This window comes from Brachycentrus maculatus, unplaced genomic scaffold (genome assembly GCF_059751285.1).
Source record: "Brachycentrus maculatus isolate JH-2025_06_01 unplaced genomic scaffold, ASM5975128v1 h1tg000243l, whole genome shotgun sequence".
Classification (NCBI taxonomy): domain Eukaryota; kingdom Metazoa; phylum Arthropoda; class Insecta; order Trichoptera; family Brachycentridae; genus Brachycentrus; species Brachycentrus maculatus.
The window spans coordinates 245,920-273,893 of record NW_028280994.1 but is presented as its reverse complement, the minus strand read 5'-3'; the positions used below and the strand labels follow the sequence as shown (position 1 = coordinate 273,893).

Here is a 27,974-nt window from a genome sequence, read left to right as displayed (position 1 = left end):
ATATGTACTCGTGTCTGTTGCTAACTCTCGTAGTTCCCCGAATAAATGAGCAACAGACACAACCGATTTCAGATTAAACTCTATGCATTATTAGAGTGCAAAGTGAGACTAGTTGTGTCTGTTGCTAACTTTCATAGTTCCCCGTATAAATGAGCAACAGAAACAACCAATTTCAGATAACACTCTATGCATAAGTGCAGTGCAAAGTGAGACTAGTTGTGTATGTTGCTAACTCTCGTAGTTACCCGAGTAAATGAGCAACATACACAACCAATTTCAGATTACACTCTATGCTTATTTATTTATTTATTTATTGAACGGCTGAAGCCTTTAAAGTAATAAACTTATGTACTTATGTACAGTGCAAAGAGAGACTGGTTGTGTCTGTAGCTGACTCTCGTAGTTCCCCGAATAAATGAGCAACAGACACAACCAATTTCAGATTACACTCTTTGCATAAGTGCAGTGCAAAGTGAGTAACTAGTTGTGTCTGTTGCTAACCCATGCTGTCCCTCCTTTATTTTTTTAGTTTTATTTATTATTATTCAATATAGTTACATTTTTTATACAATTTAACAAAATTTCTATACATTTCTACTTAATACAATCTTAAAATTTTAGTTGCGCTGTGCCTCTCCAAAAAAGAGACTGAGCTCTTGTGCTTGGAGAGGGACTTTTTTTTTCTTTTTTTTTGATAGTGACATTTTATACAATTAAAAAATATATTACTGGGGAACATATATATGTATTTATGCGGTACGAGGGAGTTATCTAGTTTAGTTTTCTTAGTATAGTCTGTATATAAGTTTGTTTAATTTCTTTTTTAGAGTGTCTGTGTCTTTTATATTTTTAATTTCTAAAGGGAGGCTGTTGGAAGTTTTTATTCCTAAGTAGTTGTTATTTTGTTGACACTGTTTTGTGTCGCATTTGGATATTTTTAAAATTATTTTTATATCTTTGGGATATGGTTCTTTGTAGTTATTATACAGTGTGAAAATTGATTGGTTGTGTCTGTTGCTAACTCTCATAGTTCCCCGTATAAACGGACAATAGTCACAATCAATCTCACACAACACTCATAAGTACAGTGCAAAGTGAGACTGGTTGTGTCTGTTGCCAACTCTCGTAGTTCCCCGTATAAATGAGCAACAGACACAACCAATCTCACATAACACTCTATGCATAAGTAGAGTGCAAAGTGAGACTGGTTGTGTATATTGCCAACTCTCGTAGTTCCCCATGTAAATGAGCAACAGTGTGTGAAGTGAGACTGGCCATGTCTAGACGTTGCTGTCTCCCACTCGTTCCTTATGTACAGTGCGTGAGAGAAAGGGACAAGTGTCCCTACTCCCCCTTCAGCCTCCTGCTGAACTCCTCTTGTTGCATCTCCTTCCATTCTTTTTTCGCCTTCATCCTCTTGAGCTGCCCGTCCCTGCAGAACATAGACAAGTTTCAATATCAATAAATGAATCCTCAAACCCTCATCCGCACCCAATGGTGCATAGGGCACTGCATCATATTAACGCAGTGTCATGATCATTGATTCACACACGACAATTGTGACGCACTCGCTCACAAACCAAGTCACATCCTTGGAGGACCTCTACTGGACTCCGAGAAGGTGAAGCTCCTACCACCAAGACTGGTCTAAAGTTACATGACTCATGTAGGTCTTGGCAGTGAGCTGTTATACAGAGGGAGGTCACAATAGACCTAATATGGTCGCAGTGACATAAGGGATGCAAGATCCTTTGACCCAAAAAAAAAAAAAAAATCACACACACGAAGGAAAGGAGGACACAGCCCTGTATTTGAAATTATAGGTCAAATGTTCAATATTAGGCGGAACGGAGTTATCGCAAGTTTCCTCGGTGTTCCTCTGCTTCTATTACCAACTACATTCGCAACATAAATTTGTTTTTCTATTCTTTCTTCACTCATTGGTTCCACACGCCCAAACCATCCCAAGCCGCCTTCCTTAGTTTGCTGGATAGTACTCATCTCAGCCTTGCACCCTTTCCTTATATCACCATTGGAACATCTACCATACATGGTCTTGCCGCACTGAGAGATGGCATCCCGACTGCATCCAGTCTACTCTCATCCTTCCCAAACCATCCCAAGCCGCCTTCCTTAGTTTGCTGGATAGTGCTCATCTCAGCCTTGCACCCTTTCCTTATATCACCATTGGAACATCTACCATACATGGTCTTGCCGCACTGAGAGATGGCATCCCGACTGCATCCAGTCTACTCTCATCCTTCCCAAACCATCCCAAGCCGCCTTCCTTAGTTTGCTGGATAGTACTCATCTCAGCCTTGCACCCTTTCCTTATATCACCATTGGAACATCTACCATACATGGTCTTGCCGCACTGAGAGATGGCATCCCGACTGCATCCAGTCTACTCTCATCCTTCCCAAACCATCCCAAGCCGCCTTCCTTAGTTTGCTGGATAATGCTCATCTCAGCCTTGCACCCTTTCCTTGCATCACCATTGAAATATCTAGCATACACGGTCTCTCCGCACTCCCCACTCACCAGACAAGGTCGACGAGGCCGCCCTGGCGCGCGATAACGGCCTTGACCCGGTTGGCGAACTCGATGGCGCTCTCGGTGGGGCGGCGGTGCATGGGCGGCAGGTACCACACGTCGCACACGATGGCCCACGACGTCATCATCATGTACAGGTACTGCAGCATGGAGTAGCGCGAGGAGTTCCAGAATGCGTCACCAAACTTGGGGTCGTACCTGCAACCAAACCCAACCGCTCTAATCACCACAACTTAACTAGTGACAAATACTGGGAATACAGATTTTTGCCTAGTACCTCTTTGACGCATTTTTTTTTTACATAATAATAATAAATAATAAAACCCTTATCCGCACCCCAATGGTGCATAGGGCACTGTGTCACATAAACGCAGTGTTATCTTGATCGTTTACACATGAAGGAAAGGTGATCAGCCCTCCGCTTCAGGTACCAGTCCATGGTAATATTGAATAAATATTACAGTGAGAAAATCACTTATATTTATTTTACCCCCCTTGGGAATCGAACCCGGGACCTCCAGAACGGTAGCCGAGCGTGCTGACCATTACACTACGGAGGCGGACACATTTTTTACATAATACGCATTTAAATAATACAAAATAGTTGGTAAATATTCAATACATTTCAAATATAACATTTCTACCTCTATAATAAAAGAGATACTTGTGTTTAGAGAGGGAGTTCATTTTACAATATTTTTTTTTAAACTAAGTAAATTAAAATTAAAATTAAAATTAAAAAAAATAAACAAAGTAAATAAAAAATTAAAAAATATTCTTTGGTATGGAGTCTAGGTAGGGGTGAGTTTTATATGTTTTTTTATTATTTTAGTTTTAAAGATTTGATAAATTTCTATTGATTTTGAATTTCCGGAGGTTATTAATAAAATAAAAAAATTACTTACGTATAATGGTTTGACGCTGCTCGGCTGTCCTAATTTAAAACACAGTAAGGGACATTTTTTTGTAGTAGGTTTTTTTTTGCATTTCTGGACTAAGTAGAAGTTAAATTAGTAAAGTATTAGTCCAGAAATGCAAAAAAACCTACTACAAAAAAATGTCCCTTACTGTGTTTTAAATTTGGACAGCCGTGCTATTGTTCTACATCTGTGTAATATTAAATGATTAGAAAATCTAGGGTTACGTTAAATTTGTACTTCGGTTGTTTTTTCTTTAAAAGCATGCAAAGCATGCTAAGCTCAGAAACTACGCCTGGATGGCTTGACTCTGGCCAATATCTGTACCCGACGGATTCTCCAGTTCTTTGGACACGTTGCGCGTGGCAACGAGGATAGCCTGGAACGACTAGTTGTGATCGGTAGCCTGGAGGGAAAGAGAGGGAGAGGAAGATCCCCACACGATGGACCGATCAAATTAAGGCAGCAGCAGGCACCTCAGTGGTTGGAGCGCTACATGCAGCGCAGTCAAGGGATAACTGGAGAAGAGTCATTGCTTCTGCAAGGGTCACAGCCCTCAGCAATGAGGATTAAGACGGAGAAGAAGAAGCATTTTTTGATTTAGATCAGGGCTGTTGTAATAATGTAGTATTTGGATACGCTCAAAACGTTCCAAATGCTACCCGGGTTCAAAGACAATCAAGTTGCGATTGATGGTACATATATCGCTCACTCCTTTCAACATCGTCATACATAAAAAATCGTCAGTTTCCAGTTGTGCATGTTTTCCGAGTGCCCGGAAAATGTACTATATCCCGGCAAAAGCGGAATATTTTAAACATAATATTCAGGTATGCCAAATACTTGAAAGTGGTCAGGTTAGGAGTTGTAACAATCGGCGGGTATGTATGAGGAGATGCATGAACGTGGAAGAGGCGAAGAATGTTTGCAAAGACAGAGTGGTGTGGCGTTCTATACTCTCTGCCTACCCCTGCGGGGAAGCGGCGTGATGGTTAGTTAGTTTTTTTTTAGTTTGTTAATATTTACCCGCTACAGGGCAGAAAGTGTTGTTTTTGCATTTTGAAGAGGAGGTATTGTTTTATTATTTTTTTAAATATACTATATATTTTTCAAATGGTGAAAAAACATTCAAGTTTTACCTAAAAAGATCTGTTGCACAGTAGAAAGTTCAATGAGTGGCTTGATATTTATTTTTAATACATTTTATTATATTTTTAAACTTTAAAAAGGATCTCCTGAAAAATCAAGTTTTTTGATGTATGACGTTGTTGAAAAGAGTGAGCGACATGTTATATTGTATTACTCACTTGATGGCGACGGGGTAGATGACGCCGCCGACCTCGAAGCTGCCCTTCTTGAACTGCATGACGGAGGTGTTGTTGATGCACGTGCCCTCCGGGAATATCAGGATGGGCGGGTTGTTGGGATCCGACACGTGTTCCCGCAACCTGCAAGCACACTCCGTTCATTATTTATTTACCTCTAGGTTTACAAATCATTAACCGGATCCACGCGGCTGACATAACCGTTTATGTTTTTACTTTGCTCCAAGTTTCCAACCTCAGTTCAACTTGGAGGGATTTTTTCATGGTGTGGAACTTTGGATAAAATAATACATCAATCCTCGGCCTTATGACATCTGTTGAAATATCTGACTAATAATTTGTAACATCACAAGGATAAATAAAAGAACAGATCCCTGATTTTTCTTGCGGTCGGTAATTAGTTCGCGCCATAATCATACCCTATATCTGTCTCACTCTCGACACTACGCATCGCCAGTGGGTAAGAGTGACACACGATGCATGCTTTGATTTATTTATGTTACGATCTTATTTGTTTATATTACGATATATTTCAAGAATAATGTGACACAAGTGTATTATAGAGTAATAAAAAGGCACAATGAATCCCATTGAACGTTTTTGTTTAGGAAAATAAATCGTTTCATAACTAAATACATGATAAAAGTAAAAATTTAAAAAATGGCGAAATACCGCCGCGTACAGGCGTCTCTCAGGAACAAAGTTGACGCGGTTAAAAGGTTAACCTTTAGTGGTCCTTTACGGGAGCGCAGATTTGCGTGGATCATTGCCCACCGGTCCCATACAGAAGCGGTGATTTTTAATTTTTTTATTGTTTAACCTTTTCCACACTTTCTCGCTCTCCCAGTCATTCCGGCGAGGGTTAGCCCGCCCCGCACCCCTAGAAAACACACTTCTCAACTATGTTTTCTAGGTGTGGAAAACAATTCCCCATTTACCAATATTTCATATTCATTTTTTAACCCTTTCCACTCTGACCATTTTTTCTCATAACTGATCAGCTACTCTGATCGAAAAAATGCGACGTTTTTCTACCATTAAAATAAATATTTTGCTTCCCTATTTTGGGACACTCTGTCTGGCAATTCGTAGGACCGTGTTAATTATGATTAACCATATTTATCTGAAATATTTGTTGGTAGAATATATTTCGGGTGATAGAGAAATCAGTGATTAAAGTTATACCTGCGCCGGGCCAGACATTGTGGCCCGCGGAGCTGCCTACTAGAATCATACGGGCCGGAATGTCTGGCCCACAGAGTGGTAAGAGTTAACATACATATAAATACATATACTGTATGCATTCATTAAAAAAAAATGGGGGGTCACCTGTTGGTGACGGCGTTCCTGTCCTTGACCTCGGAGCGCTCGAACCAGATGTGCGGGGAAGCGCGCGCCAGCGCCCGCTGCAGGATGCCCAGGAAGCCCCCGTGCCGCTGCCCAATCTGTCGTCCAACGGGAGCCTCGTTAGTCACTCTGTCTGGCGGGCTTACTAACTATACCACACTCTCCATCTCTATACTAGCCATACACTCTGCATGTCCGTGCTAGCCGCACACTCTCTATCTCCATACTATCCATACACACTGCATGACCGTGCTAGCCGCACACTCTCCATCTCCATACTATCCATACACACTGCATGACCGTGCTAGCCGCACACTCTCCATCTCTATACTAGCCATACACTCTGCATGACCGTGCTAGCCGCACACTCTCCATCTCTATACTAGCCATACACTCTGCATGACCGTGCTAGCCGCACACTCTCCATCTCTATACTAGCCATACACTCTGCATGACCGTGCTAGCCGCACACTCTCCATCTCTATACTAGCCATACACTCTGCATGACCGTGCTAGCCGCACACTCTCCATCTCTATACTAGCCGTACACTCTGCATGACCGTGCTAGCCGCACACTCTCCATCTCTATACTAGCCATACACTCGGCATGACCGTGCTAACCGCACACTCTCCATCTCTATACTAGCCATACACTCGGCATGACCGTGCTAGCCGCACACTCTCCATCTCTATACTAGCCATACACTCTGCATGACCGTGCTAGCCGCACACTCTCCATCTCTATACTAGCCATACACTCTGCATGACCGTGCTAGCCGCACACTCTCCATCTCTATACTAGCCATACACTCTGCATGACCGTGCTAGCCGCACACTCTCCATCTCTATACTAGCCATACACTCTGCATGACCGTGCTAGCCGCACACTCTCCATCTCTATACTAGCCATACACTCTGCATGACCGTGCTAGCCGCACACTCTCCATCTCTATACTAGCCATACACTCTGCATGACCGTGCTAGCCGCACACTCTCCATCTCTATACTAGCCATACACTCTGCATGACCGTGCTAGCCGCACACTCTCCATCTCTATACTAGCCATACACTCTGCATGACCGTGCTAGCCGCACACTCTCCATCTCTATACTAGCCATACACTCTGCATGACCGTGCTAGCCGCACACTCTCCATCTCTATACTAGCCATACACTCGGCATGACCGTGCTAGCCGCACACTCTCCATCTCTATACTAGCCATACACTCTGCATGACCGTGCTAGCCGCACACTCTCCATCTCTATACTAGCCATACACTCTGCATGACCGTGCTAGCCGCACACTCTCCATCTCTATACTAGCCATACACTCTGCATGACCGTGCTAGCCGCACACTCTCCATCTCTATACTAGCCATACACTCTGCATGACCGTGCTAGCCGCACACTCTCCATCTCTATACTAGCCATACACTCTGCATGACCGTGCTAGCCGCACACTCTCCATCTCTATACTAGCCATACACTCTGCATGACCGTGCTAGCCGCACACTCTCCATCTCTATACTAGCCATACACTCTGCATGACCGTGCTAGCCGCACACTCTCCATCTCTATACTAGCCATACACTCTGCATGACCGTGCTAGCCGCACACTCTCCATCTCTATACTAGCCATACACTCTGCATGACCGTGCTAGCCGCACACTCTCCATCTCTATACTAGCCATACACTCTGCATGACCGTGCTAGCCGCACACTCTCCATCTCTATACTAGCCATACACTCTGCATGACCGTGCTAGCCGCACACTCTCCATCTCTATACTAGCCATACACTCTGCATGACCGTGCTAGCCGCACACTCTGCACATCCATACTAGCCGCATACTCTCCATGTCCATGCTAGCTATACACTCCGCACATTCACACTAGCCACATACTCTGCACATCTATACTAGCCACACACTGCACAACCATGCTAGCCGCACCCTCTGCGAATCCATATTAGACACACACTCTCCATATCCATACTGGTCACACACTCACGCACATCAGAGAAAAATATATTCCTCGTCTCTGTTGAGACACCAACAATATAATGCTAATATTACCCACACCCTGACCTACAAACCAATCACCACAAAGCAGCAAGGCTACCACCAACTGCAGCGGCCTCTCAAAACTTTCGGAGACACTGTCGTGAGTGGTGTGCCTTTGCAGATGAGGGCGCGATGGCACGGAATGATACCAACAATTTTATTCAAATAATATCCGCTAATATTGAGGGACAACTGTATCTAGTGTTAATTTTTTATCAACATAATTGCAACATGCGAATTAAAAAAAAAAAAAGTAATGTTAGGTAAGGGAGGGTTAGGGTTCTTACATGCGATTTACGATCATACATGCATGAATGGGTGCAGTTAGACTAAGTGATTGCGACCGGGTTAGGTTGGAACAGGGCTGCATATAATGATGTGAAATGGACCGTGTCATTCGGCCAAGTCATCGTCGCGTGACTCGTGACAAAGCAGATAGATTATTAATCTATTAATGATTGGATAATGGTGGGGGAGATACCAAACGGATCGCGTCATTCGGCCACGTCATCAGCCACAACTGCGGGTAGACTATTGATAGGGAGCTATCAGTGATGTGATATTCGGGTTGGGTATATACGAAAGGGATCCCGTCATTCGGCCACGTCGTCAGCCACAACTGTGGGTAGACTATTAAGGAGCTATATAGACCAATAGGGAGCTATCAGTGATGTTATATTCGGGTAGGGTAGATAAAGAGGGATCGCGTCATTCGGCCACGTCATCAGTCACAACTGCGGGTAGAGCATTAAGGAGCTATATAGACTATTAAGGAGCTATATATGTAGACTAATAAAAATCTATCAGTGATGTCATATTTCGGGTAGGGTAAATACAGAAGGATCGCGTCATTCGGCCACGTCACCATCCACAGCAGCGGGTGGACTACTAATAGGGAGCTATCAGTGTTCGGGTGGGGTAGATAGAGAGGGATCGCGTCATTCGGCCACGTCACCATGCACAGCAGCGGGTAGTATGGGGGGGGTGGAGGTACCAGCGAGTAGCAGCCGTCGCACATGAGCACGAGCACGTCGATGGGCGACGTGTGGTTGGCCACGCAGATGCCGCGCGGCGGCGGCGCGCCCTTGTACGTGATGACCGCGGACAGCGAGCGGCTCAGCAGCGAGAAGCAGGCGGCCGACAGGCGCCCGTTCAGCCGGCGCCGCGCCGCGCCCTCGGGCAGGCAGCCCACGCCGGCCGTGCACGCCGTCAGCAGCGCCACCTGCCGCCACACCACACCACACATGTAGCCCCGGACGACAATTGCCACGCGCGCCCGAAGCGGGGACATAACACGTCACTCGCGCCCAAAGTTGGGACGGTAAATGTCGCTCGCGCTTAAAGCGGGGACAGTAAACGTCGCTCGCGCCCAAAGCGGGGACATAACGCGTCACTTGCGCCCAACACTGAACGCGAGAAACATCCTCACATGGAATACTCAACATACTCCCGGACGAGGCTGTCGGCTTTCAGCGCCCTCAATTTTGAGCTTAGACACACTAAGAGTGACAATATACGGATAGCCGCAGTAAGAGCGCCCGAATACCGCGCTATTACTGCGCTTCAGCGGCTGTAGGGCGGGACAGCTCTCGCGGGGAGTAGGTTGCTGCCCGATATATTGTAACATACACCAAACCGGGATGGTTTCATCACATTAACCGAACCAGATGTCCAACAGCAAGATGAAGGTGGCCAGTGTAACCGTGATTGGTCTACGGGGTCTGCATTTCCGTGTCGCACATAGTCCGCTTCTGCAACTGTCCAAAGTGGACTTGTTGCAATGTCCGCGAATTGTCCAATTGGACTTATTACAATGTTTACAGATTTTCCAAAGTGGACTTATTACAGTGTCTACTGATTGTCCAATATGGACTTATTACAGTGTCTGCAGATTGTCCAAAGTGGACTTATTGCGATGTCTACAGATTGTCCAAAGTGGACTTACTACAATGTCTGCAATTTGTCCAAAGTGGACTTATTACAATGTCTACAAATTGTCAACTTATTACAATGTATACATATTGCGGACTTGCAATGCAGTGCCCTGTGCACCTTTAGGCGGGAACCGGGGTGAGATGTACGATGCGGAAATACAGTCCTCGTATGGAATAGATATACAGCTGAAACCAGATACAAGAGAGGCTGTGCCGTCGGTCCCGCAAAAACAAGGGCACGCTCGTCAAATTTGTGAGCCGGCAAGATCACTTTACCCCTGGCAGATGTCGTGGCCGGTGGAAGCGTGAAACGCTTATCAGCGTTTGGAATGCACAGCTCTTTTAGAAACAGGCCACAAGGCCTACACATAGAAGAAGTTAATTGAAATATGCATGAAATTTATGCAATAACCGATTCTAGATACTACAAACGCACGTCTCTTATATCCGGGTTCGACTGTATTAAAATATATAAAGGTACATGGACACATATATGAGATCAGTTAAAAACTAATGCCTCCTATATATTAAATATATATTTTGTATATTAGCACTTTATCAATCGACAAATTTTTGAAAGACATTACAAAATTGTTACATTTCAATATCAAAAACTAACTAACTAACTAACCATCACGCCGCTTCCCCGCAGGGGTAGGCAGAGAGAATAGAGCGCCACACCACTCTGTCCTTGCAAACATTCTTCGCCTCTTCCACGTTCATGCATCTCCTCATACATACCCGCCGATTGTTACGACTCCTAACCTGACCACTTTCAAGTATTTGACATACCTGATTGTGCCAAGTTTTCCTCGGTCGTCCTCTGCTTCTTTTTCCAACTACATTCGCCCCATAAATTTGTTACACCGTTCTTTCTTCACTCATACGCTCCACATGTCCAAACCATCTCAACACACCTTTCTTAATTTTATCAATAATGCTAATCTCAGCCTTACATTCTTTCCTTATTTCATCATTCGAACATCTATCAAACATCGTTTTGCCACACATTCGTCTGAGGGATCGCATTTCAACTGCATTCAGTCTGCTTTCATCCTTCTTTTGCCAACTCCACGCTTCGCTTCCATACATAAGGGTTGGAACCAGAACTCCATTGTGTAAAGCCAGTTTAGCTTCCGCTGATGGATTTTTATTTGCTAAAACTGATTTTAGTGCACCATTCACTCTGTTCCCAGCATTCACTCTCCTTTCTATGTCTTTATCAATCTTTCCATCCCTAGAAAACATGCTACCCAAATATATGAAATCATCTACCTGTTCCAAAATCTCCCCATTTTCTAATATTTCACACTCTGATCTACAGATTAGGTATATTTTATCGAGTGTAAATATACAGGAGGCATTGGTTTTCGGGTGACCCCTTGCAGAATGACAGTGGTTTTCTGCAGATTATTTCGGACGTTATACGGCACAAAGCTGCAGCCCTGAAACTTAGTCACAAACATACAGATGCACATGGTGGGAAATTGATGAGCCGAGTTGAAAAACCAAAAACCGAGTTCAAATCCCGCCGGCGACCCGGTACTCCACGCCTTGCGTGGCTCCCTATCACAGACACAATCGATATTCGGCCATTTTTTTTTACAAATTCTTTTTTTCGCAACGTTCTGAGTGCGTCCAAATCCCCGTTCACAAGTCTTCTCCGCTAGGGATTATTTTTATATCGACATCTCAACGCAGGCTAGGAAGAAAATTGGAAGGGGGAGAGAGTGATCACTTTATATACTCGTAACATTCACCGTTCTGCCCGCGATTGACACTGCTCAAATTTATAAAGTCATATTTGTACATTTTGACATGTCAACATAGACAAAGAAGATAATGGAATTCTGGGTTATTACGGCACACACGATACGTCAAAGGCTGTTTTTTTTTTTTTTTTTTTAGATGGGAGTTGTGTTTGTCTTTTACCTTGCTAATTATGTACGAGGTTTATCATAGGCCGGTTAAATGATCACAGTACACACGTGCAATATTCACCATTCTATCATTTTAAATGGATGCAACATCCTTATTGAGTTATTTCACACGCTGGGAGAAGTGAACACGGATTTGGGAACATCCAAAATATTTAGTATTCAAATTTAAAATCATTATCGTAGGCTGTGGGTGGTTTTTTGGCCCAACACTTGATTGCTACTACAGCCCTGGAGAGCGAGGTCAACCATTTTCCAGTCCCCATCCGCCTCTGGTTGCGGACAGAGGTCCGGGAAAATAGTGATGGCTATGACAGTGTGATTTGGGAATTTGGGAAGGATTTGGGAATACCCAAAATGTTGAGTATTCAAATTTAAAATCATTATTGTAGGCCCTGCACTGTTTTTTGGCCCAACACTTGATTGCTACTACAGCCCTGGAGAGCGAGGTCAACCATTTTCCAGTCCCCATCCGCCTCTGGTTGCGGACAGAGGTCTGGGAGAAGAGTGATGGCTATGACAGTGTGATTTGGGAATTCGGGAAGGATTTGGGAACACCCAAAATGTTGAGTATTCAAATTTAAAATCATTATTGTACGCCCTGCGCAGTTTTTCGGCCCAACACTTGATTGCTACTACAGCCCTGGAGAGCGAGGTCGACCATTTTTCAGTCCCCATCCGCCTCTGGTTCTAACAGAGGTCCGTGAGAAGAGTGACTTGGGAAGGATTTGGAAACGCCCAAAATGTTGCGTTTTCAAATTTTAAATCATTGTTGGGTAATATATCTAAAATAAAACAAGGTTTGTAGAATTGAATTCTACATTTATTTATGTATATGTAAATACGTGACGCATTTCTTCTTCTTAGGACATTATCAAACACTCTATTCTAATTGGCGAGTGTTTGATAATGTCCTAAGAAGACGAAACGTGTCACGTATTAACATATCGCAGTCATACAGGAGAAAGTGACCAAGTGCATTTGTTTGCAAGTGCGATCATTGACTATTTGATATCTTACTAGCTTAATATTGCCCTGAAAAACATCCCAAAGGATTTTAAACTTGGAAGTACAATATGTAGACTTGGTAAAAATGACTAACTGCATTGGTGTTTATTTTGTTGCCAAGCAAAAGTGACTTAAATGGCCCTCCTGAGCATTTTACGTTCGGTAGGTCACTTTCTCCTGTATATGTACGATATACATAAATAAATATAGAATTCAATCCAACAAACCTTGTTTTATTTTGGATATGTTACTTAACAATTCAATATGGAATTCTACCAAATGTCTGCAGTTACAATAAACAATAAACTTCTTTACATCTCACCAATAGATGTCTCTAGTGAAGTTCTAGTGATTCAAGAACAAGGTTTCTAAATTGGTTCATATATATATATATAGAACTTCCAAGAATTTGAGTAGTGTGGTTGTCAATAATGGGTAGAATTGGTGAATGTTACACGTGTGTAAAGTGATCACTTAAACCAGCCGATGACGTTTGTCAGCCCCGTAAATGCCCAGACTTCCATATTCTTCTTCATCTTTGATGAGATGTCAAAATTACTCTTGTAATTGGAGATAATCCAGATTTTGTGAACAAGTATTTGGACACACTCAAAATGATACAATAAACAAATTGTTATTCATCAATTGAAGAGCGATCGCTGTGACTGTGTGATAGGGGGCCGTCGCGCGGCGGCGCCACGGACCAGGCTGAAGCTGGTCTCCGAGGACAGCATGATGACGTCGATGGGCGAGGTGTGGTTGGCGACGCAGAAGCCGCCCAGCCGCGGCCGGTACTCCTCCATGTGGAAGGTCAGCACGCAGGACAGGCTGCGCGAGAGGATCCGGAAGGAGGTCTTGTAGAAGTAGTTGCTGACGGAGCGCTTCAGGCGCCCCGCGGGCAGCAGGCCGCACAGGGCCAGGGAGACAACCATACACAACACCTGGGTTGGCACACATCACATAGATTCGGGAAAAACACTCGTGCGTTATTGAACATTGGTCTGTATGTTCCCGATAGTCACCTAAGACAGCGTCGACGTAATTGTTTAAAAAATTACAGTTATTTAAATAAAAAATAAGATCGCACAAAGGCATGGCCTGTGTGTGGGTACACAATTCAATTCAATTCAATTCAATTCAATTTATTCAATAATTAATATATACATTACAAACTAACATTAAAGGCGTAAACATTGAAAAAACAAATTAAAAAGTAAGCAAGAAGACTCTTGTTAATGTGTAGAAGAATCAAGATAACACTGCGTAGATTCGATGCAGTGCCCTATGCACCATTGGGTGCAGATAAGGGTTGTTATTATTACACTATTCCACATTTTAGACAGGTTTGCCTTGCCAGCCCCAGCAGTTCTAAACCTGCGGGTCGAGCCTCCGAATAAGAGGCCTTCCTTTTATATATATATTTTTTCTTCTCAGTCTGTCAATCTCTTCATTTTTTTTGTCTTCTAACCCTTATCCGCACCCAATGGTGCATAGGGCACTGCATCGAATCGATGCAGTGTTATCTTGATCATTTCTTACATGAAGGCAAGGTGATTGATCACTCTTGCGCTTCAGGAACCAGTCCAGGGTTATATTAAATAAATATTACAGTGTAAAAATGACTGATATTCATTTTCACCCCCCCTGGGAATCGAACCTGGGACCTCAAGCACGATAGCTAAACACGCTGACCATTACACCACGGAGGCGGACTTTTTTTTAAACGTAACTATTTTTGTAAATGTAAAAAAAAAAAGATTAAAAAACCCTTATCTGCACCCAATGGTGCATAGGGCACTGCGTCATATAAACGCAGTGTTATCTTGATTGTTTACACATGAAGGAAAGGTGATCAGCCTTCCGCTTCAGGTAATATTGAGGGTAATCCAGGTAATATTGAATAAATATTACAGTGAAAGAATCACTTATATTTATTTTACCCCCCCTGGGAATCGAACCCGGGACCTCCAGAACGGTAGCCGAGCGTGCTGACCATTACACTACGGAGGCGGACAATGTAATGTAATGTAATGTTTATTATTGATAATGTAACTATTGTTTATTATATAATTTTTTTATATGTAAAGCTGTACAATTCCCAAACAAATAAAAAAATAAAAAAATAAATAAAAATAATTAGTTTTTTTTTAAATTTATTTAACCCTTTGTACTGGAGTCTTTTTACAACTTATTTTTTATACTTTTTTACAACAGGAACACACTCAACCGGCGGGACAGAATTGTACCCGCGTACGTACGAACGTATCCCGGCCTTTGATTGTTTAAACAATATAACCGCACATAAATATCAATTGATAAAACCCTTATCCGCACCCCAATGGTGCATAGGGCACTGCGTCATATAAACGCAGTGTTATCTTGATCGTTTACATATGAAGGAAAGGCGATCAGCCCTCCGCTTCAGGTACCAGTCCATGGTAATATTGAATAAATATTACAGTGAAAAAACTCAATTATATTTATTTAACCCATGGGAATCGAACCCGGGACCTCCAGAACGGTAGCCGAGAGTGCTGACCATTACACTACGGAGGCGGACAAAACCGCACATAGTGGCGACATATCGCTCACTCCTTTCAACAACGTCATATATAAAAAATCGACAATTTTCAGTTGTGCATGTTTTCGGAATGCCTAAAAAGATCTGTTGCGCAGTAAAAAATAAGTGGCTTGATATTTATTTTTAATACATTTTACTATATTTTTAAACATTTAAAATTAACTCCTGAAAAATCAGGTTTTTTGATACGTGACGTTGTTGGAAGGAGTGAGCGATATTGTCGTACTGGGGAATATACCATGTCCACATATTGTTGCCATTCCAGTATAAAGGATTATTATATAATTACATTTTTTTAATACAATTTGATAATGTCTTTACATTTAAACATATCGCTCACTCCTTTCAAGAACGTCATAAATCAAAAAACTTGATTTTTCAGGAGAACGTTTTTAAAGTTTAAAAATACAACACAATGTATTAAAAATAAATATCAAACCGCTTATTGAACTTTTTATTGTGCATCACATCATTTGAGGTTAAACCTGAGGTTTTTTCTCCATTTGAAAAATATTTAATATATTTAAAAAAATAATTAAACAATACCTTTTCTTCAAAATGCAAAAACAACACTTTCTGCCCTGTAGCGGGGAAATATTAAGTTAAAAATATGCCTCTTTTGCTGGGATATAGTACATGTTCTGGGCATTCCGAAAACATGCACAACTGAAAATTGTCGATTTTTGATTTACGACGTTCTTGAAAGAAGTGAGCGATATCATAATCATACAAGAGAAAGTGACCAAGTTCATTGTTTTACAAAAACGTGATCATTGACTATTTGATATCTTACTAGCTTAATATTGTCCTGAAAACATCCTAAAGGATTTTAAACTTGGAAGTATAATATATTGACTTGTTAAAAATGACTAACTGCATTGATGTTTATTTTGTTGCCAAGCAAAAGTGACTTAAATAGCCCTCCTGAACATTTTATCTTTTGTTAGTTGGTCACTTTCACGCTATGGCGATCTTTTCATTTTAGTATCGCTGTGCCTCTCCAAAAAAGAGACTGAGCTCTTGTGTTTGGAGAGGGACTTGCAATCGAGGTTTATTGTTTTATTCGATTAATAGTATAACAGTTTTTTTAAAATTACTTATGTGACTCTGAAATCTAGCTACGGCTTTGGGGACACAGCTTATCATAACCCTACTCAGGCTTCAACTTTTTAAGTTTCATAGCCTGTGCCTACTCGTGAGTGGATTTACTCTTTATGTTTAAAGTTACTATAATTTCTTGTAATTCATGAGTGAAAATTCTAGGCAAAAACACTCGCAATGGTATAAGAGTCTTTTTTTTCTTCTTTTATATATTTATTTTTTAAATTATCATGTAATGGGCAAAATAGAGTAGAACCTCTTGTAACGAGTATAGTTCCGGGCTTTCTGAAAACATGCACAACTGAAAATTGAAGATTTTTGAGGTACGATGTTGTTGAAAGGAGTGAGCGATGTGTGGATGTAGTAGGGGGACGGTACATACCCCGATGAAGCAGATGAGGATCCGCAGCGGCAGCAGGAAGCAGTACCTCACGAAGAAGCCCATCATCCAAATCACCGTCAGCCGCCACGACACAAACTCATAGCGCCTGAAAGGAACATAAGAGAGTGCGGCTATTATCCTCGGCTCTACCCGACCCAGTTCCTCCAGGGTATGCTCGGCTACAACAGTCTACAGACTAGAAGGAATGTGTATTTGATGAGGCATTTCTATCCATTGTTGCGCGGTATGATGGATAATCCTGAAACTATCCGGAGCATCGGTCTGTATGTTCCCGATAGTTACCTAAGACAGCGTCGGCATAGATAGTTTCCCATTCCTATACACAGGACCAACCTGCCGATGGTTATGCCTGTAGGAAGAGCTACCGCTATGTTGAACAATATCTCATTGGATATGGATCTGTTCCATGTGTCTGAAGGAGTTTTCCGAAGCGGGATTCTTCTACACCTTTAGCAATAGTTCTTGCATATTTTCGATTTTAATGTATACGCTTTAAATTTTTTAGTTTGTAATGTATATGTTAATTGAAAATAAATAAATTGAAATTGAGGTCAGCTATGCGCGCGTACCCGCTGAACACTATACCCACACACAGGCCATGCCTTTTTGGGACCTTTTTTTGTATTAACCCTGCCCGTGCTAAAAACTTCTGCGCGCACCAGTGATATGTATTTTGCACACCATATGGTGTCCGCCTCCGTAGTGTAATGGTCAGCACGCTCGGCTACCGTTCTGGAGGTCCCGGGTTCGATTCCCAAGGGGGGGAGGTCAAAAAAAATTGTGACCCCGTATCTATTATATTTTATATTGATATTCTCATTTTTAAAGTCGAGTTGTAGTAAATATATCGCTCACTCCTTTCAAGAACGTCATAAATCAAAAATCGTCAATTTTCAGTTGTGCATGTGTTCGGAATGCCCAGAAAATGTACTATATCCCAGCAAAAGTGGCATGTTTTTAACTTAATACTTACCCGCTACAGGGCAGAAAATGTTGTTTTTGCATTTTGAAGAAAAGGTATTGTTTAATTATTTTTTTGAATATATTAAATGTTTTTCAAATGGAGAAAAAACCTTCAGGTTTTACCTAAAAAGATCTGTTGCACAGCAAAAAGTCTAATAAGTGGCTTGATATTTATTTTTAATTCATCGTATCATATTTTTAAACTTTAAAAACGTTCTCCTGAAAAATCAAGTTTTTTGATTTATGACGTTCTTGAAAGGAGTGAGCGATATATCACCGGGAGGGGAAGGTTAAAATGATTTCATCATTGTCATCTTGTGATGAGGCGTAACAAGTAAAAAAAAATGATTTGAGAGAATGTCCTCTGCACCTGTTGGTCCTGGTGAGCAGGTTCCAGCTCCTCAGCTCCTCCGCTTCGAAGACGGAAGTGACCTGGTCCTCGATGATAGACTCCACGCCGGCCTTCACGTAGTAGAAGCAGGAGGAGAGGTCAAAGTCCACGTTGGAAGGGGTCACCGGACTGTGCTCCTAAAAAATAGAGCGTTTTCTATGTCACTTACTTTAATTATTTATTTAAACTTCAACAAAACAAAAAGACTTCTTAGGACTTCCGAAATGAAGACTCTACGACCCGTTGCAGGCCTGACACTTCGCGACAGAGTAAGAAACTCCAAAATAAGAAAAATCTGCCATGTTTAAGATGTTGTGCGATGGGGAAGAGAAAGAAGAGGTTTCTGGAGAAATCATGTGGGAAGAGCGAGTTGGGATGGAGTGGTGAGGATAGCAGCGGACAGCGGCATAAGCGGGATCAGACCCCCAGGAAGACCACCTAAACGATGGAGGGATAACTGGTCTTCCACCTCCGAGGAGCGGACCGGAGAATGACAGGACTTAGTTCTGCCGGACGGTAACATTCCGCGTAGTGCACAAACACCCTTACTGTATAAGTAGATATGTATATTACCTCTAGCGGAGATACAACGGGGGCCACACTGTCCCCGATGTCTCCCTCTGCCTGGCCCTCGCTGCAGGGCTGCGGGGGCGCCGGCCTCTCGGCCCCGTTGCAGGCGACCGCCCGCTCCTGGCTCCGGTCCGGCGCCAGCAGGTTCTCCCGCTGGATCACCATACCGCCTGCGCCAACAGAACACCAGACTCAACACAAATCAAACAAACCGAGCAACAGATCATTTCAGGTTTTACCTTAAAAGATCTGTTGCACAGTAAAAAGTTCAATAAGTGGCTTGATATGTATTTTTAAGACATTTCATTATATTCTTAAACTTTAAAAACAATCTCCTGAAAAATCAAGTTTTTTGATATTTGACGTTGTTGAAAGAAGTGAGCGATATGTGATCCAATTGCGAAACATTGTTCTTGAATCACTAGAATTTCACTAGAGACATCTATTGGTGAGATGAAAGAGTTTCTACTCAATAAAAAGCTGCTTTCATCTCACCAATAGATGTCTCTAGTGAAATTCTAGTGATTTGAAAACAATGTTTCGCAATTGGATCACATATCGCTCACTCCTTTCAACAACGTCATATATAAAAAAAAATAGATTTTTCTGGAGATCGTTTTTAGAGTTTAAGAATATAATGAAATGTATTGAAAAAAATTTATCAAGCCACTTATTGAACTTTTTACTGTGCAAATTTGGATGAAAATTGTGTTATTTTCACAAAACTAGACGTTTTTTCACCGCGGTACGCCAGTGTGCCGCGGAACAATGCTCCATACAAACGTTTCGTGGCAAGGCCAAATATTGCCGGGATTTCTGAACACGGGGGCGCATTACCGTCGGCCTGCTGCACCGGCTCCCAGCCCCCTCCCTCGTCCTCGTTAGACTCCACTCTCTTGAGCCGCTTGGCCACCTCGATGTGCTGCCGGCCATACTGGAAATACAAACAACCAATTAGAGATCGCAAGCTAATTGCAGTGCCCAATTCCCCCTTTTCAACTCCTGCTGTTTAACCCTTCCTTCCCGGTGTTGTGTACCTAGCACACGTTGCTTCTAATAACCATAATATCGCTCACTCCTTTCAAGAACGTCATAAATAAAAAAACTTGATTTTTCAGGAGAAAGTTTTTACAGTTTAAAAATATAACGCAATGTATTAAAAATAAATATCAAGCCACTTATCGAACTTTTTACTGTGCAACAGATCTTTTTAGGTAAAACCTCAAGGTTTTTTCTCCATTTGAAAAATATTTAGTATATTAAAAAAAATAATTAAACAATACCTTTTCTTCGAAATGCAAAAACAACACTTTCTGTCCTGTAGCGGGTAAATATTAAGTTAAAATTATGCTGCTTTTGCTGGGATATAGTGCATTTTCTTGGCATTCCGAAAACATGCACACCTGACAATTGACGATTTTTGATTGGGTGCGGATAAGGGTTTTATTATTTATTATAGGAGTTAGTTTTATATTAGTTTTTGACATCTCAACACCTCATCTATGTTGAAATATAACATCTTGTTTATAACTGCTTGGTGCGAAGTAGACTCGAGAGTGGCTCCATGATTTGGGGGCCACACGAGCTATAGTACTCTCTTATGGTAGAGAAAGTCCAAAAGAAGTTTCTGAGGTATCTCTACACGAGAGAGTACGGCTATTATCCTCGGCTCTACCCGACCCAGTTCCTCCAGGGTATGCTCGGCTACAACAGTCTACAGACTAGAAGGAATGTGTTTTTGATTACGCATTTTTATCCATTGTTGCGCGGTATGATCGATAATCCTGAAATTTTCCGGAGCATCGGTCTGTATGTTCCCGATAGTTACCTAAGACAGCGTCGGCATAGATTGTTTCCCATTCCTATACACAGGACCAACCTGGCGATGGTTATGCCTGTAGGAAGAGCTACCGCTATGTTGAACAATATCTCATTGGATATTGATCTGTTCCATGTGTCCGAAGGAGTCTTCCGAAGCGGGATTCTTCTGCACCTTTAAGTCTTCTTGCTTACTTTCAATATATACGCCTTGAATATTGTTTGTTATGTATACATTATTTTTCTGTTGAATAAATTGAATTGAATTGAAATATCAAAAAATAATATGAAAAATAACTCCTGTAATTGGAGATAATCCAGATTTGCGAACAAGAATTTGGACGCACTCAAAACGCTGTAAATGACATACTATCGTCATGCCCATTACTTACTACTTAGTGACAAAAAAAATCCACCTCGACCTCCGTAGCGCAGTGGTCAGCGCGTTTGGCCACCGCGCCGGAGGCCCCGGGTTCGATTCCCAGGGGGGTCAAAATAAACATGGCCGATTTTCATTCTCACATTTATTTAACATCACCCTGGACTGGTACAAGAGGCGCTGGGCTGATCGCCTTGCCTTCGCGCAATCAACAATCAAGATAACACTGCGTCGCTGCGATGCAGTGCCCCATGCACCATTGGGTGCGGATAAGGGTTAGAAGATGAAGAAGACATAAAAAAATAAAGGGATTGACAGATTGAGAAGAAAAAATATATATATGAAAGGAAGGCCCCTCATTCGAAGGCTCGACCCGCGGGTTTAGAACCGCTGAGGCTGGCAAGGCAAACCTGTCTCGCAGTTGGACTAATTGATCATATTATGCTAGTAATGCGTATAATGTAATCATTGAACCTTGCAATACGAACACACACACACACTCTTATACATACACACACACACTTATACATACACACACACACACACACACACACACACACACGCGCACACACACACACACACATACAGAATAGGAAAAACTAACTAACTAACCATAATTTTATTTTATTATATTTTATTTATTTAAACTTCATGTACTGAAAATAAATCAGTACATTGGCGGGCTTATTGCTCAAAAGCAATTTCTTCCAACCAACCGAAAGCAGACTAGTGATATCGGTCAAAACGTTTGATACCATATCGCTCACTCCTTTCAAGAACGTCATAAATCAAAAATCGTCAATTTTCAGTTGTGCATGTTTTCGGTATGCCCAGAAAATGTACTATATCCCAGCAAAAGAGGCATATTTTTATCTTGATATTTACCCGCTACAGGGCAGAAAATGTTGTTTTTGCATTTCGAAGAAAAGGTATTGTTTAATTATTTTTTTAAATATACTACATACTTTTCAAATGGAGAAAAAATCTTCAGGTTTTACCTGAAAAGATCTGTTGCACAGTAAAAAGTTCAGTAAGTGGCTTGATATTTATTTTTAAAACATTGTATTATATTTTAAAACTTTAAAAACGTTCTCCTGAAAAATCAAGTTTTTTGATTTATGACGTTCTTGAAAGGAGTGAGCGATATATTCTTCTTTTAACCTAAAAAATAATATAAAAAAATTAGATTCGCTTATAACAATTACTTTAAAAAAAAAAAACAGAGTGTGAAGTAATTCATATTATTTTTTGACATCTCATCAAAGATGAAGAAGAATATGGAAGTCTGGGCATTTACGGGGCTGACGACCGTCATAGGCTGGTTTAAGTGATCACTTTACAAATGTGTAACATCCACCAATTATACCCATTATTGACAACCACACTACTCAAATTCTTGGAAGTTCTATATATATGAATAATAATATAATAAAACCCTTATCCGCACCCCAATGGTGCATAGGGCACTGTGTCATATAAACGCAGTGTTATCTTGATCGTTTACACATAAAGGAAAGGTGATCAGCCCTCCGCTTCAGGTACCAGTCCAAGGTAATATTGAATAAATATTACAGTGAAAAAATCACTTATATTTATTTTACCCCCCTTGGGAATCGAACCCGGGACCTCCAGAACGGTAGCCGAGCGTGCTGACCATTACACTAGGGAGGCGGACATATATATGAACCAATTTAAAAACATTATTCTTGAATCGCTAGAATTTCACTAGAGACATCTATTGGTGAGATGTAAAGAAGCTTTTTTACTAAGCAGAACCTCTTATATTAGTATGTGAGGTCCGAATCCTGGATTATAATCACACACATGAGAAACGCCAGAAAATACCATTTTCATCTTTATTATTTAAGCTTATAATTTGACCAGATAATTAATTTACAGCATTTTGAGTGTGTCCAAATACTTGTTCACAAAATCTGGATTATCTCCAATTACGGGAGTTATTTTCACATTATTTTTTGATATGAAAATAACTCCTGTAATTGGAGATAATCCAGATTTTGTGAACAAGTATTTGAACAGGTTAGTTAGTTAGTAGCAGCGTGTGTGGCAGTGCCTCAAAGGTCAGGTGGTATCGGATGATAAAGACTATCATTATCATCGTTTCAACGAGAGAAACAGTATTCTATGATAATGTGGCCTTACCTCCAATCAACATAACCCGTTCACACATCGCTCACTCCTTTCAAGAACGTCATAAATAAAAAAACTTGATTTTACGACCCATCATGACGTATGGAATCGAAAGTAGAGCGGACACCGCTGCCACAAAAAACGCGCTTAGAGTGTCAGAAATGAAGACTCTGAGAAGCATAACAGGCAAGAGTCTTCGAGATAGAATCAGGAACGCCAGGATCAGGGAAATATGCGAGATGGAAGATGTCGTTAGGTGGGGAAGGCAACGAAGGAGACAATGGTATGCGCGTGTGAGGAGAATGGAACCATCCAGACTCCCCCACATCGCATTGTACGGCCAACCCCATGGTAGACGACTCCCGGGCAGACCACCAAAGAGATGGGTGGATAGCTGGGAATCGACGTCGCAGGAGGCTAATCCCTCTTAAAAACAGGCCGTAAGGCCTACAATAGGAAGAAGAAGAAGAAGAAGATTTTTCAGGAGATCGTTTTTAAAGTTCAAAAATATAATACAATGTATAAAAAATCAAGCCACTTATTGAACTTATGCGATCTCTCAGAAGAATGTGCGACAAAACGATGTATGATAGATGTGCGAATAGTGAAATAAGGAAGGAATGCAAAGCTGAGACAAGCATTATCGATAAAATTAAGAAAGGTGTGTTGAGATGGTTTGGACATGTGGAACGAATGAGCGAGGAAAGAACGGTAAAACAAATTTATGAGGCGAATGTTAGCGGGAAAAGAAGCAGAGGAAGACCGAGAAAAACATGGCACGATCAGGTATGCCAAATACTTGAAAGTGGTCAGGTTAGGAGTCGTAACAATCGGCGGGTATGTATGAGGAGATGCATGAACGTGGAAGAGGCGAAGAATGTTTGCAAGGACAGAGTGGTGTGGCGCTCTATTCTCTCTGCCTACCCCTGCGGCGAAGCGGCGTGATGGTTAATTAGTTTTTTTTTTTTTTTAGTTTAACAGATCTTTTTAGGTAAAACCTGAAGGTTTTTTCTCCATATGAAAAATATTTAGTATATTTAAAAAAATTATTAAACAATACCTTTTCTTCAAAATGCAAAAACAACACATTCTGCCCTGTAGCGGGTAAATATTAAGTTAAAAATATGCCGCTTTTGCTGGGATATAGTACATTTTCTGGGCATTCCGAAAACGTGCGCAACTGACAATTGACGATTTTTGATTTATGACGTTCTTGAAAGGAGTGAGCGATATGTTGGCGTGTCGAAAAATAATATATGTATTTACGTAACCTTATCAATATTTTTATCAAATAAGAAATGTTATATGACATTTTTTATCTCGTTTTTTGTGATACAAACAGGTACTTGTAAATTTAATAAATTTAATTTATAGTAATACTAACGTTAAGATAAGCGTTATCGACAAAATAAAGAATTAAGAAGAATCGAGACGGTTTGGGCGTGTGGAGTGAATGAAAAAAGGAGCATATAATAAAAAAAATTGCTAGCGGTTCACAACAGTGTGCTGGTACCGACCAGTGGCGTGCCTAGGATTTACCAGTAAGGCAAGCCCTTATTTTTCAATTTCGTGAATATAAGACGTACCTATAATTTCTTCACTTCTTACCATTCCCAGTACAGTAAGCCCCCAAAAAAACATTATAAAGATAAACAATCTATTGTAATCTCGGCTATTCACGGCTAGATGATTCCAGTACTACGAACAATAATTCAAACGATAATTTAAAAACAATCATGCACTAATTATGTATTTTTAATCATTTGATGCAGATTTGGTAATTTTTATTCGGAGTTGTTAGGCAAGCCAGGCTTATGGGCTTCTATGGAAGTACCGCCACTGGTACCGACACCAATGTATGGAAGCGAAACATGGACCTGGCAAAGGAAGGACGAAAGCAGAGTGAACGCTGTTGGAATGCGCTCCCTCAGACGAATGTGTGGAAAATCATTGTATGACAGAATTGAAAACGAAGATATAAGAAAAGAAACGTAAGGCTGAACGAGGAATAATTGAAAAGATTAGGAAGAGTTCTTTACGGTGGTATGGACACGTGGAGCGAATGGATAGCGAGAGAATGACTAAGATAATATATGTGGCGAATGTGAGCGGGGAAACAGAACGAGGACGACCGAAATAGACTCCAGATCAATCAGAACCTAAAATCTGGCGGTGTCAAAAGCCTGCGTAATCGGAGGGCATGTATGACTAGATGTGTGGATGTGAAGGAGGCGAGGAGGACAATATAATCAATATTTTCATTCATCATTTTCTTTTGGAAAATTCGCCTTCGAAAAAACGTTATTTTCGTAAGTTGGCAATGAATGACGTCACAGAAACGATGGAGTTATTTTAATATTGGTGTCATTGCTAAATTATAGTGTGGCGTTCCATCCTTTCTGCCTACCCCTGCGGGGAAACGGCGTGATGGTAGTAATACTAGTAGTAGTAACTAACTAAACATCATATTTATTGATTTGCAGTATAATTTGTAGAATTCCATTTTAATTTATGTACCAATTGTTTGAACAATCAATTGTTAAGCATTCGTTTGAAAATGCCATAACTAGGCGAAACAATTGTCACAAAATTTATTTATTATGTGTTTTTTTTTAACAATAAAATATGACGTAGTATACTAAAAAAATCAATGTTTTGATTTTAATATTTGATATATAAAGATTGTCTTATATTAATTTAAATTTGCACAAGACTGTCGACTTATGTATGTTTAAAAAAGCGAGTTTTTTGTGCCTGAGTGTATGAAGAATGAAAAGAGTGTGGAAGAATTTTTAAATAAATGTTTTGTTTACTGTAAGAAGATGTAAATATATATATATATATGACGTAAATTAGGCGTAAATAATAATTTGTATTAAATGTATATAAGCTAACTAAAGAAATAAAAAAAATATATATATAATAAAAAATTCCACGCGCAGTTACAAATTTCAGACACCGGCTTATTAACGTTCGACAAAGAACAAAAAAATAACTGAAATTCGATAAAATCAAGCTTTAATCGCGTGGATTATATAAAACGAACAATTTACAACACGAACAGTCTATCATTTTCTGTATAAAAGTGAACATAGTCCAAAATAACGAAGAAGACGTGAGTCAGACGTCATTTGTTTCAAGAGTGAAATCTTGAATTAATGTATTTGCGAAACGGTTGAAGTTTACCTCGAAAAGTTTTAGTAATATGTTGACGTACAGCCTCCTCACTCCCAGCGACTTCCCGATGGATGCCAGGAATATAATGCACAATATAAACAATAAAAACGGCGTGAAAAATAACGACCACACGACGGACGCAACCGTCGACACAACCGCCATTATGAAACTGAAATTGACAGGAAGTTATCGCCCGACCCGGTTCACTGATCGGGTCGCCGTTCGTCGAAAGGACGTACGGCTCTTTATGGCGGAACCGGTTCGTAGTTTAAACTCACATCCTATGTAAATTCACTGTACTAGCGAGTGTTTTTGCCTAGAATTTTCACTCATGAATTACATGAAATTATAATAACTTTAAACATAAAGAGTAAATCCACTCACAAGTAGGCATAGGCTATGAAACTTATAAAGTTGAAGCCTGAGTAGAGACATGATAAACGGTGTTGCATAAGCCGTAGCTAGATTTCAGAGTCACATGGACGTTAGGTAATTAAAAAAAAATCATTTGTACTAAATAGGCTTTTGTCACAATGTTGGTATATTGGCTAATAAATTAATATGAAAAATCACAAGACTATTTTCTTACTGTCCCTCGTAGGTAGAGATAAGGTGGAAACAGACTTCATTAGAGTCCAGGTCTTGTGATTATTTTATTGTATTATATGTTGTTATGTATAAAATCTGCTAATAGATTATTGTCACGATGTTGGTTTAGTGGCTAAAAAATTAATTTGAAAAATCACAAGACTATCCATAACATTCTTATTGAAATCTGTAGGGATCTAAGGGAGATATGAAAGTTTGATGTTTAGATATTTGAATAAACGAAAAACGTGCGTTCGCACACGTCATCAAATTTCGGCCATCGAACGTTTTATGACGTCATATGGTTAATTGTCTATGGTTTATACAGCTGAAATAGTAGTAGTGTGGATCGTTTGTTTACCACTACACTTCCATTTGTGTTATACAAATATGAGGGGAGGGACCATAGACATCAACAAATAGAGCCGTCAATAATTTAGCAATGACACCAATATTAAAATAACTCCATCCTTTCTGTGACGTCATTCATTGCCAACTTACGAAAATAACGTTTTTTCGAAGGTAAATTTTCCAAAATAAAATGATGAATGAAAATATTCATTTTATTGTCCTGACATACACTCCTCGCCTCCTTCAAATCTATACATCTAGTCATACATGCCCTCTGATTACGCAGACTTTTGACACCACCAGATTTTAGGTTCTGATTAATCTTATTGTGCCAAGTCTTTTTCGGCCGTCGTCGTTCTGTTTCCCGCTCACATTCACCACATAAATTTTCTAGTCATTCTCTCGCTATCCATTCGCTC

The 27,974-nt window shown here is 40.8% G+C and overlaps 1 protein-coding gene across 3 annotated transcripts; it reads right to left on the bottom strand.

The window, feature by feature from the left end:
• Positions 1–815: 815 nt before the first annotated feature.
• Gpat4 (Glycerol-3-phosphate acyltransferase 4) lies at positions 816–26,787 on the bottom strand. 3 transcript variants are annotated; one of them, XM_088265199.1, is made up of 11 exons: positions 26,626–26,787; positions 19,929–20,025; positions 19,095–19,261; positions 18,501–18,658; positions 17,147–17,252; positions 13,787–14,023; positions 9,198–9,425; positions 6,125–6,240; positions 4,778–4,918; positions 2,542–2,751; positions 816–1,432 (listed from the first exon to the last, which is right to left on the bottom strand). In XM_088265199.1, exons 1-11 carry the CDS (start codon positions 26,776–26,778, stop codon positions 1,345–1,347), a joined length of 1,701 nt encoding a protein of 566 aa, XP_088121325.1. In that variant the 5' UTR covers positions 26,779–26,787; the 3' UTR covers positions 816–1,344. The 3 variants fall into 3 exon arrangements, with proteins under 3 accessions (XP_088121325.1, XP_088121323.1, XP_088121324.1); XM_088265197.1 differs by lacking the exon at positions 9,198–9,425; XM_088265198.1 differs by lacking the exon at positions 13,787–14,023.
• Between the last annotated feature and the right edge of the window lie 1,187 nt (positions 26,788–27,974).